Consider the following 12,803-nt stretch of genomic DNA (forward strand, 5'->3'; position numbering starts at 1 on the left):
AAACCAGCTTTAATTAAATTAGCTCCTTGTAGTTCAGAGGGCACTGAGGTGGCTGAAGAACTGAAAGATACTTAAGATGTGTAGGTGGTCACCTAAAAAGTGAGGAAGGTAGAGGAAAAAGTGGTGGCCCTGGCACTAAGGGTATTAAGTTCTGAACAGTCTTTACCTGAAAAACACTTGTTGTTAAGAAAATACTCCTTAAGGGCCTCAAGGTAATATTTAAACAAACTTGAGTCAGTCTAACATGTTTTCCCTGTACAACTCTTGTGTTTCAGAAGATCAGACTGTAGAGCTGTTGGGAGATTTCAAGTTGAATCGAGTCTGAACTGCTATGAATGAACAAACATGAGTTATAAAAATGCAGCTTTCCATCTTTTTCAAAGTACTCTAAGTCCCTTTTCAATGTGTGCTTCCTCAGTCTGGTTTTCAGAGCTCTGGCTCCAGCTCCCTAAAATGATGAAATACAATGTTATCCTTAAGCACACGATTTCTAGAACTTCTTTAGTTATGGCCTCACCTACAGACTATACATGGGGGCTATAGGGGGCTTGCCTCATGCTTTCTTCCAAGCTTGGATCTCTTGCCATGACCAGGACTAATAAAGAAGCTTCATGTCATGGTATGAGGTGTTTTTTGCAAGTATTAGCAATTTCCCTTGAAACACTGTCACTTAGCAGAGATGGTGATCTGGTTGGCCCCCTCAAGGTTTGTATGTCACAGATTTGAGAATAAACAGGAGAACAGATATTATGTTGTGTGTTAGAAATTGATTGTGCTCGTTTATATGAAAAGTGCTGTCAATAGGTTCAGGCAACATCACACTAAATATCTAATGTCATCCTTTGGCTGCTTCTAGGAAATAAAAGCTAGAAGTGAGGAAGCAGATGTAATCACTTGTACATGGTATGATACCCGTGAAGCAGTGTGTCTGTCATCTAAGCCTTGTACAGTGGTGGTGGTTTTTATTTTGGTAACAGGAGTGTGCCCCAGGATTAGGTCAGATCTTGTCTCAGTAAGTAAAAAGAGACCAAAACTGACAGGCACTAAATAGGAGGCCAAGTGTGTAACAGGTTCTGTAGGAAGTAGTTTCATTGACTCAGTGTTGCTCCTCTGAATTGGCAATGAATAAGTCCACCTTATTTCCAAGGATATTGAAAGTTCTTTTATAGACCTTTTTGGGTGAAGCAGGAAGTTTCTGTGCATTTTATATAACAGTGAGGCAGATCCCTTAATGTGGGCAACTTCAACAAAACCCCTACAGCATTATTTGATACTCACTTTCTACTCTAAACTGTTGTGAGCTAAAAATGGTTATATTTTACCATCTATAGTACCTATTTTTCATTTTGCATGAAGTACTTCCTATGCAAAAAACTGCTTGTAAATCAAGCTTTAATGAGCTTTTGGATCACTTGGGATGATAACTGTCATATAAATGTCACGGTCATATTCATAGAGGGTTTCTGTAGTTCTACAGAACTAGTGCAGCTATTTAGGTAAGTGAAATGGTTTCTAAATTATTAATACTATGGTGGCAGAAGCAATGGTTCAACACTGCAAAGTAGTAGTTTGTGAAAATGAGATTGCCTTTAAAAAACCCAACATAGCTCATATGAGAGAGCTCTCAGCTAATCTGTTTGGAAAAGGGTTAAGTATTTGTATAATTATCCCTACTGAGTAATAATATAATCACCAATTCTGTGGCAGAAGAACTGCATGTTTTGGAAAAACAATAGCAAAAATAGTCTGAAATGCTTCACGTTAGGAAATAAGGAAATACATATTCCTATTTTATAACTTGTAATTGCAATGCAGGGCTGAATCCTCATTTAATTCTCAATATGAAGAAACAGTGTTTGCGTCTTAGGTCATTATTTTTTCCCCCCCTTTCATGTAGGAATTCTGGAAGGCAACAGACTGAAAATTGTAAAGGTTAAAACAATTAATCAGACAATTGGAAATGTTACATACCATGCTGCAGATATGCCAATATGGTGGCAGATTCCTCAGTATGTGCTGATTGGATTCAGTGAAATATTTGCAAGTATAGCAGGTAAGAGTCTTTGTGTGGTTTAAAGCTGCTTTCGTATCTATCATAAATGATGGATTCTTAGAAAATAAATATTTCCTTCTCAAATCATTATAAATAAGCTCTAATGTTCCCAAATAAAATATTATACGATATAACTTAATATAAGTGTCAAAGCAAACCATTGTCTTTCACATTTGAAAATTGGCTTTTATGAGAGTATGTTATCAAGGCTGAATTTCAGGAAGAGCAACACTTACAATATTCATGTGTCATCCAGTTAGCACAAGGTATTTGCAAACCCTAATAGAAAACAATATATTCTTTCAACATCGTATTTGAAAGAATAGTTTGAATGCAGTATTGTCTCCTCTGAATCTTCCTCTGTTGCAGATAAAATTTGTGCTTTGTAATTTTTTTTGGCTTAAAACTGAACTCACTGTTCAGAAAGACAATCAGTAAGTGGGAACACCTTTCTGAGGGGAAAAAGGAAGAAATAAGCCATCTTTAGGAAGGTTTTTTTTATCACCAGCTTAAATTCATGTTACTTGACTTTTTACATCTCTGATTGAGTGTTACATAACTTCTATCTAAAGCTTTTTGGTGACCATTAGTAATGAAGTAGCTATTTTTTATACAGTTTTATCTGCTTTATTTATAGATCAGGTTTTTCTGTAGTTGTTTTAGTACATCAGTGTGATACTGGGCAAACTGAAACACTGTTCAAATCCTCCCTTTCCTGAACAAATGCAAGAAATCTTAAATTTCTTAATACTGTTCTGTGTGATGCAGTGAACAGCTGTGTGGTCATTGATTTTTAAACTGAAAGTGAAGTGGGAGGAGAGGGTGAAGAGGACTATAAAATCTTATTTTCTGCTCTGTTTCGTATACATGCAGGGCTCATTAGAGGAGGAAAGCATAGGCAACATATCTCTTGTCACTGTGGTATGCCTAACACTGGTTTACTATAGTTAAACAAGTGAAAATCTACTGTGAATCTCTTAGCACAGTGTTTCTGTATCTAGTGCTTGGAAGCAATGCTTGGTTACCAGTAACAGAAACCTTTCATGATCATAGAAGTAGCTATTCTGGTACTACTTAAAGAGAATTGCAGAGCTACCTGATGTAATATATTGGAACTCTTCCACAGTCTTGATTTAAAAATCATTTAGTATTTGCTTAACTATAGTTAGTTACTAATATGTTGAAACACTGTTTGAGAGTATTGAACTTTGAAGATCATCAGTTCAAACTGGCTTTACCTGCAGCTCTTTTTCTTCGATTCCTTATGACAGAATTTCCTGGTTTCATTTCCCCTGCAGGAGGTTACTTTCATTCCTCACGCTGGGCAAGCACAGTGGGTTAAAATGAGATTCTCTATAATTCTGTAAGCTCTTGCTGGCGGTAGCCCCAGCTGTCACATGGCCCATTTGTTCCCCTCTTAGTGGAACAGAGAACCTCCACTCCGACGGGTTTCTGGTTACACATGTTCTACTGTCATCACAGTTGGGAAATAAAACAAGGTGGTTGGATTGCTCAGCAAGTAAAAACGTGGGCTTGGTTTCCTTTCCTATCTAAGGAAACAAAAAAGAGCTCTAAGCTTTTCTACTAGCTGTCTTGCCTGTGATTTTGTTTGATGGGAAGAGTTATACATATCTATCACATATTAAACTCCACCTTAGTTATTTAGTAGGTTGGAGGAATTGTTTTGTGATATGGCTTTGCCTTGTGTGTGTTTGTAGTATTGTGATATGCATTCAAATGCATCACTAGCATACTCTTTCCTTTCTGGTGAACGGTAGGTTGATGTCTCCGACCAGGTTGGTTTTGGGAGTGTCCCATTTACAATGTGAATGCAGTTAGCTCTCTGCTTCCTCATAGCATGTACCTGGAAACCAGCACATCACACAAACTCTCTTATGATAGTAAACATAAGATTTGGACATAAGGGTCTTACTGGACAGCGCCAACTGAAATCTAGTTCTTCATTTCTTGTACTGCGGTAGTCAGTATGGTACATGAATGGGTGTCGAATGGCTGAAGGTCTGAGGTAAGAGTCTGATATCTCTTAAGGGTCTCTGGTTTCCACCACACTCCAGGGATGTATAGACAAGTCATTGAATTAATTTGCTTCAGTAAACACCTATCATTAGTTCATTATCTTTAAAAGATAAAGAGATATCTTTAGATATATTTGTCTTTAAAGATAGAGGGTATATTTCATGATCTTTACAGCACATTATGACTCAAGATGCTACACACTTTAGATTCTTCAATGGAAAGTATGCTTTAGCAGTGCAGTCAACACATATCCTTTAACAGAGGATCATAGAATCATAGAATAGTTAGGGTTGGAAAGGACCTCAAGATCATCTAGTTCCAACCCCCCTGCCATGGGCAGGGACACCTCACACTAAACCATCCCACCCAAAGCTTTGTCCAACCTGGCCTTGAACACCGCCAGGGATGGAGCACTCACAACTTCCCTGGGCAACCCATTCCAGTGCCTCACCACCCTAACAGGATATGTATTTTAGTTTCTCTGTCAGGTGCTGTTACTAGTTCATAGGTGTTTGCAAGGAGAAAACAACAAACCTATCTGCAGGTTGCGGAAGGGTCAAGGACTTGATGCAGTCCCTGGTTGTTGAACTCCAAATCGAGGGTTGTTTTTATGTTTTTCCAGCTGCTTTAGTGGACTTCTTCATGAGCAGTGTTTCAGGCTCACACTATTCCAGGTGAACACTCTGCTGTTATGTACTTGCTGGGTCTGTACCAAGAGCTTTTTAATTTCAAAACTGGTTGGTCAATGATAGGAAATGCAAATGCTTCTTTTTCATTAGACCAGCCATTCTATGCAGATCTTAATTGTTTTATTATTCTCTCATTTGTTTTACAAAGCTTTTTTTACCTGCTTTCTGATTATTATCTAAACTGAATTCTTAATATCTTTAAGAACTATCTCAAGGCCTAAGAGTATACTTTACCAAGTTGATATTAAAAAGGTGATAAAGGTATCTATTGTGCTATGAAATTCAGCTTTAAAATAAGCAAAGTGTTAATGGTAACAAAACTATAGTAATTTGGAAATGTTTATCATGAATAAAAAGGGACTAAATATCACTTGTTTACTGTAAGCCTAAGCATATTCTTCATTAAGCCACATTAGTTACACTTGAGGTATCTTTTTTAAAAAGATGACACACATTGCATTAATCTTTTGTATTATTCTGTCAATCCTCTTAAAGGAGCCTTATTTAACTGGGAATTGTAATCGCACATGACAACACCAACTGGAGGGTTTCATTGCAAAACTGCTTGTTTGAGGTAGCATGAAATCGTTATCAATGGCTGCCAGCAGGCAAAAATAGCTCTGAAGGCAAAGAAAAGATTTTATGTTCCTTATGCCAGATTAAATATTAGGGTTGCTGGAAACATTATTCAGGTTTAGAAACATGCCTTATTTTGTTGCAAAAAGTGCATAGTGTTACACCCATTTTGGTTTTGTTTTGTGTCTTAAGATCTTTTTCTAGCAGTAACACTCGCATCCAGTAGATGTGTGAAATAAGAGAAGAAATGGGCCAGATCCTTTTGTGTGATACACTTGAGATAACTTGTACAGACTGTATAAAAGCCTGATGACCAAAACATGACTGATCCTTTGGAGACTTGTGGCAGCTATGGTAGCTTAACAAGAGGTTAAAAACCAAGCTAGTGTATCAGGAAAGTAGTAGACTTGTTTTTTCTTTATGTGAGATTAGCCTTGAAAAATCTGAATTGTTAGATTAGTGGCAAAGCCTAGAAAGAAAACCTTGAGGTTTTAATTCCCAAAATAAGTGTAATTTTGCCCTCCTCCGTGTTCTGTTTGCAGATGTCTCTCCATCACTGAGCGATTCTCTTGTTATGGTTTGAATTTACAGGAACCCACACAACTGAGTTGCACAAAGAATGTTTCAGTTCCCTTCTAGAATCACAGACAGGTTGCTGTTGGCCCATGATAACATGTTTTGCAAAAGAAAGGAGAAGCAGTGTGTTGGTTATTGAAGATTTCTCAGGTGTCAGTGTAGAATGTCAGATAAGTGAGAACATAGTTCTGTTTCTTTTAGAAGAAAAATGCTCCTCCCTCATAACAGGCACTATCTTGAAAAGTCAAGCCTTTTCTTGGAAAGAAATGCTAGTGTATTTCTATTAAACTCTGTCTGGAGTAGTAGAAGTCAAATACCAGTAATGATGTAAATAAAGCATACCTTTATTATGCAAGACATAAGGTTTGTGCCATTTTCAGGTCTATAATGCTCTCTTTGGCAAGAAAAATGATTATGAGGTAGCATTAATTTTCAGTATGAAGCAGACTGTTTTGAAACAAGCATTTCACCTGTCAGAAAAGGCTCTGCAAAGAATGTATATGATTGTCTCTTGTGAATAATCCCATTTGGGTTTTGACAGGAGTATTATTCTAAGAAGGAGAGTTAATCATGGGCATTAGTCTTTGCAAGGCAGAGCCTAACCCTGTGTGTTCTGTTGGTACTCAAATTCAGTAGCACAGATTTTTCACATTGATGTCACTAGTATGTTTTTCTTGTTTTTATTGGTTGAAATTTGAATAAGGGCAATTTAATGTTGAAGTCCCATATCTACAAGTCTTAAAAAGAACAGGGTAGTGAGCAATGAGTTTGGAGAGTCCTAGATCGAAATTAAAACTAATTACTACTTTTCCAGCTACATTTAATTTCTGTCTGCACATTCAGAGATACAGACACTGAGTCTGTGAGAAATAAATGCTTGTGGTCAATGCAAGAGTGACCCTTCAGTTCCTGAGTACTTTGTTCTCAGCAGGGAATGTCGTGTGCTTTGTAAATACTGCACATCATATAGGCAGTATAGAAACAAGTGAAATGGGGAACATGGAATTTGCCATGTTAGAGTTAATGTAATGAATTTGAGGATAATTTTGGACAGAAAAAAAAGAATATGTTGCCTCAGAAGATTTTTTGATTTTACACATCTAATATTAATAAAATCAAAGTGAATGTCTTAAATGTTGTCTGGTTAATAGGTTGATAAATTGATGACCTTTTAACAGGGTTTGTAAAACAATTAGAGGGAACTGATAGGGATTCACTACCTCAGTTCCCTGTCTCCTGATATCCAAGGTTGGTTTTAGGTCTTTAACATACCACAAGTAGTATACAGCTGCAATTTCTGTGGCACTAAATGAGAACAAGTCACTATTGTTTCTTAATCTTCTAATAGCATTTTTTGTCTTTTAATACAGGTCTAGAATTTGCATATTCAGCTGCTCCCAAATCTATGCAGAGTGCCATCATGGGGCTGTTTTTTTTCTTTTCGGGGATTGGATCATTTGTTGGCTCTGGCTTGTTGGCACTAGTGTCTATTAAAGAAATTGGCTGGATGAGTAATCACACAGACTTTGGTAAGTTATTTTCAGTGGATTCATAGTCTATCAAGTAGAAGGCTTCCTTCACAAGCAGTTAAGCATCAAGCGTGTGGAACTGTTGAGTCTTGGCACAGTTCTTATTAAAAAAAAAAATAAATTTGTTTACTGTTTTGTTAAAGATAAAATTTCATTTTGCATAGAAGTATGAAGTAACTGTGACTATGGCAAATGCCACATTGCCCTCGTGAAAGCATGGGAAAGATGCATTAAGTATTTTGCCTGGGTAAGGCCTGTCAATTACCTGCTCAGCTGTTACTGCATTTCATCACTAGAAACAACTTAGAAATTTTCGTATTTTAGTAAAAACTACATAATTTCTGTGTGGAAGAAGAACATCTTTGGTATAAAGTACTGAAATTACTTTCTGCGGTTATGGGGAGTAAGACGTACCCATCTCTCTTAGTGATTATTCAGCTTCCTTGTTTCAAGACACTTCATCAAAATTACCATGAGGTCATTCTGTCTGGTAGCTATTTATAGTCTTAAAAAAGTCCAATCTGCTTTGTATTGCCAGTTAAAGTTAAAATAATTATTGGCACCAGTAGGTGGCACCTTGGGAATTCCAGAAAAAGCTCATCCTCATTGGGCTAATTAATTCCAACAGAAGGAGTGTGAAAAGGTCTTAAAATGTGTGCGAGACCTATTGTATATACAGGGCTTAAAAGCGCAGCCTAAGCTTACTTTAAATTTGGTATGAGAGGATTTGCCGTTTAAACCTGATTTGCATGCTGCCACACAGTAATGCTGTCTGAAACAGTACCTATGCCTCTAATTGCCATCTTTTGTTTCTAAGTTACACTTTAAGAAAACCTGCAAAAGGTGACAAGTAGCCTTAACTTTATGGAAGTGTCCTCACCAAATGAAAAATTAATCACAGAGAGACCTTTTTTTTCCCAAATTCCCAATAAATTCCAAAATCAGAGGAGCAACTTTTTCTGCAATTCTGTATAGAGATAATTCAGTTAATAAGGGCTCAATAGGAGGACAGAATTTCATACAAATTAATAAGTGTGATATTTGTTGTTGCTTTTTTTAGCCTCTTGCCTTTGTTTTCTGAAGCAACCTAAGAGAAGACAGTACCGAATGTTTTCTCTACAAGATATTTAGGTTGTGGTAAATATATCCAGATTTGGCTAGAAATGGAAGATGCTACCTTTCATGACTTGCTGGTCATCTGTTTTGAGTAAGCTCAGTGGATTGTCCTTTGGACAGCTGTCAGAACTGGACATTTCTCCCTGTCAATAGTACAAAGACTCAGCATACAATTGAGCCCTCTCAGCAGCTATATTCATCTGGCTCAGGGTTGAAGAACTCAGTGGTTGATTTTGATCTGTAGCATCCATAGTAGCTACTGGTTTAACTGTTAATCACTAATTTTTCATTTGGTAGAACATTATTGAAAGTTATCAAATTCATACAGTTTATACACTGGGCATGATGTGCTGTGGTATGGAATACCCCTTTGGCTAGTGTGTCAGATGTCCTGTCTCTGCTTCCTCCCTGCTTCCTGTGCCCATCCTCACTGGCAGAGCATGAGACTGAAAAAGTCCTTGATCAGAATAAACATTACTTAGCAACAACTGAAAACATGGGTGTGTTATCAGCATCATTCTCAAGCTAAAGTCAAAACTACAGCACTGCACCAGCAACTAAGAAGAAGAATAACTGCTACAGCTGAACCCAGGACACATTAGATGCTGTATAATAACTATAGTAACATGTGCCAAGTTTCTGCTTTTTGTGCTAACTTGTGGTACTATATGAGGTAACTGCCTGCCTCACCTCTGCTGAGAAAGTTCACTCTCTGCTGGCACTGCTGTGTTGGTTGCTGCCATTGAAATGACTGTTATTTCTCTGACAAAAACTGAGATTGCATGGGCTTAATATCCCATCTCATAAAGGATAATTACTACTCTTTAAACACGTCTGCTATTGAGATGGAGATTCACATGTATATTGTATTTTAAATGTCAAGGAAAGACTCTGTTTAATTTTACTGCATTTTATTATAAGTTCATTTAATTGGATCTTAAGTTTCAGTAATTAAAGTAATTTAATCTTAACAGTTATAGGCATGCTGCATGAACAGCTCGTTAGGATCGATGCATACTTCACTGTTTTTACTCAAACCTTTTTGATAATCATAATGGTCCAACTGGCTGTGGCTTATGTGGCATGTTGGAAATGAGCCACAATACATTGTTCTTGGAAGTACAGCAATAGTGCATATTGCTTAATAGAGGAATAATATTTTAGCAATGAGCTTTCTTAATTTAACATTACTTAATCTGGTACAAATCACTGTAACAAATTTGAGGGAGTGTCAAAGGTGAATTGAACCGAAAAAAAGCCATGTATGTTTTCATGAATTCTAAACTTTGTCCTAAAAGAAGGCTTAGCCATCTCAGTAATCACTTTCTTTATACCTACAGAGTTGCCAAACTTTTCTTCCCTTTAAAAAGATTCATCTTTTTGTTCTTACTTTATCTCTGAGTTAGCAGAGAAGGGAGGTGCAGGCCCCCAGATGCAGAAAGACCATATAGTAGGGGTGAAAAAGGTGCTGGAGGAGACTCTAGTATACATAGTACAAAAAAAGAAACCATACCTTTGTTTACCTGTTTCAGTTAAGCTGTAAAACATGAAAGACTTCCTTTTTTGCCTTCGTTAAAGCCATATCACTGCACTGTTTCCTCCGGGCTCCTTAAAAGCACATCTAGAAAAGATGGTAACGGCTTTACGTTACTAACCCCTATCAGTGTAATTTTGCTTCCATCTTGGATCCAGAGCTTTATTTACAGCAATTTTTTCTAGTCCATTCAGTCACAGCACAGGGCTGTTTTCTTCTTTTCTGCATTTGAAATCGGGCATCTCCTCAAAAATTGACAAGTGATCTTTATTGCTTACCATTATGAAGTAAATCATATATGAAAATACACATTGAAGTTTATCTGAAGTCAAGGCATTGCAGGTTTGCCGCATAAGAAACCAGAGTTAAAAACATGGCAGAGGGGGAAGAAATGAAGATTATTAATCTATTAGCCCTTAAGATTGTTGGCTTTCATGAAGCATGCCCACAGTTACATGTATATAGCCTTTGCACAAAAGTCTTACAGTGGTAGGAGAAGCTTCCAGCAATTTATTGTAAGAAATACTGCAGTAACAGCATATTGGCGTCTTCAGGGACATTGCCTGGTTTGAGGCATTGAAGCACAAACGAAAGCAGTCCTTGTCCTGTGCACATCTTCCTCAGAAGTTCCATCTTTTGCTCTGGATAATTAAAAATTAAACTGTGCTGTCCCATGGAAATGTGATTTGGTTTGGTTTTGCCAAAAGTCTTCACTAGTTAAGCTTGAAGGGATTGACATTTTAATTCGTATAATCTGTATCAATCTTTTTCTTTCTAGGTAATATTAATGGCTGCCAATTAAACTATTACTTTTTTTTGCTGGCTGCTATCCAAGGAGCAACCCTCTTGCTTTTCCTTATTGTTTCTGTGAAATATGATCATCAAAAATCAAAGATTAATGAAGTGGCTGCCAATGGGAGGATCTGATACCTGTTACAGAGCAGACTATTACAGAAGCTCACAGTGAAGTGGCAGTGCACCCTACATCTGCAATATCAAGGTCTTCTCCAGTGGGACTCTTACTAGACTTGCATGTTACAAGAGTCCTCTCCCTTGCCCCCCTCTCCTGTAATGTCAGTAAGTGCCTTATGTTGGCGGGGCTGGTTTCTTGCACTACTACTATGTCCTGGCAGAGGACAAACACAGATCTCAGAAATGTATTTACTCTAGCCTAGGCATTCAAGTTGCTCTTTGTTAATCGTGAGATTACTAAACTCCTGGAAGCCAGGACACTTACAGTGGAAACTGAGTAGAAGGACTCGTGATATGAATTGTTCCTGACTGAAAAACTCTGCTTAGTGAACAACAGTGGATCTAGAGAAACACTCAACAGTCTCAAGCCTACATTGAGGACACAAGAAAGAAAGCGTTTTAATAAACCTCAAGTGGTGGTTACAAGAATAAATTTTCAACCCTGAGAGTCATTTTTGGAGGAGAAACAGGGACAAATTAAATTGCAGATTAAAAAGAAATTAAGTTTTATAATTGACCTTTCACTGGCAGTGTCTCAAGGATTTAAGTCCAAAATTGCAGTCGCAAGTATCCAATACTGAAACCTGAATTATGTGTCACAGTAGCTTGTCATATAACTGGCTGTGACTTTTGGTGCACAATGAAACACTTGTTTGGACTGAAATGGTTTTACTTCAGAAATACTTTTATTTTTTGGATCTGCAGTAGATGTATTAGGATAATATGGAAACAAACATCTTTTGAAAAACCCCTGTTCAATCTAATACTGTTATTTCCCTAAGGAATATATAAATATTTGCAGAAGAAAACTGAGATTGAATTCTCAGAAGATGAATACACAATAACAATTTAGAAGCCTTTCAGCCAGTTCTTCAGTCTTGTGTCTTACTTCTAGCTAACATGCTACAGGGTTTGTATCTTTCAGCAACACATTCCTATAGCAGAGCAAATGGTTTTTATGTTCAGCCTCTTGAATTTTAATGATTCTAACAGTTGTAGTTAAGATTGTGTGCAGATGGTATGGAAGATGCAGGGAATTATGCAGAAAGAAAATAAAAACTCAACTTTTTATTAACGTGTTGAATTTTTATCATTTCCTTCGTCTGCATTTACGTTGTTAAAATATCCTGGTTTTGTACATGGACATCTTTTTAATGAGTTTACAAAATAAAACGAAGTTCCATGCTGTGACTTTTGACCCTTTGTTTCTAGGTGGATATAATTATATTAAGATTATATTTTAGCCTTTATTTCCTAAATATATAGTGGAATGCTATTATATTTCTAAGTGTACACTGGCATCCTATTAGTTTTGTCAGGTAGCTTAGCTGAATGCAAGCTGTCCTGTCTTTACCAAGGTAAATCAGTGTAGATGCTATTTAGCTATTGCATTTTTTCAGTTATTCCAGTTTTAAATCATACTATATAAAGAAGTAAGTAAGTAGTATCTCATATGAGGAAAAGCTGATTTCCTTTTCTAACTTTAAGAGCTCCATCTGCTATATTTCTGGAGTATCCCATTTATAACCAGCTAAAAATATTAAGATTGTATAAGCTGCATAAGGAACATACAGGGACAAAATAATTTCTATGTATGCTTCTTCAGTCAGGTACTTATGATACAGGGATGAATCTGTAGTGTTTCATGTTTTATTTAATTCACTTCTAAGGCATATATAATCACAAGAGGGTACTGGGTTGTGTCCATGAAGTCATTCTAC

At 36.9% G+C, this 12,803-nt stretch overlaps 1 protein-coding gene and 1 long non-coding RNA gene across 3 annotated transcripts in view; one reads left to right on the forward strand and one right to left on the reverse strand.

Annotated features, from left to right (window-relative positions):
- Positions 1-12,273, forward strand: part of SLC15A4 (solute carrier family 15 member 4) — a 30,410-nt gene extending 18,137 nt beyond the window's left edge. Inside the window, exons 6-8 of one of the 2 annotated variants that reach the window (XM_065692255.1) lie at positions 1,898-2,053; positions 7,302-7,460; positions 10,889-12,273. In XM_065692255.1, coding sequence (XP_065548327.1) covers positions 1,898-2,053; positions 7,302-7,460; positions 10,889-11,037 — 464 coding nt within the window. In that variant the 3' untranslated portion in view covers positions 11,038-12,273. The remainder of the gene's footprint in view (positions 1-1,897; positions 2,054-7,301; positions 7,461-10,888) is intronic. The other variant, XM_065692256.1, reaches the window with a different exon arrangement.
- LOC136020783 (uncharacterized) overlaps positions 10,101-12,803 on the reverse strand; it is a 31,565-nt gene continuing 28,862 nt past the window's right edge. Inside the window, exon 3 of the long non-coding RNA XR_010615481.1 lies at positions 10,101-10,197. This is a non-coding gene — a long non-coding RNA (uncharacterized LOC136020783). The remainder of the gene's footprint in view (positions 10,198-12,803) is intronic.

This window comes from Lathamus discolor, chromosome 12 (assembly GCF_037157495.1).
Source record: "Lathamus discolor isolate bLatDis1 chromosome 12, bLatDis1.hap1, whole genome shotgun sequence".
NCBI lineage: Eukaryota > Metazoa > Chordata > Aves > Psittaciformes > Psittacidae > Lathamus > Lathamus discolor.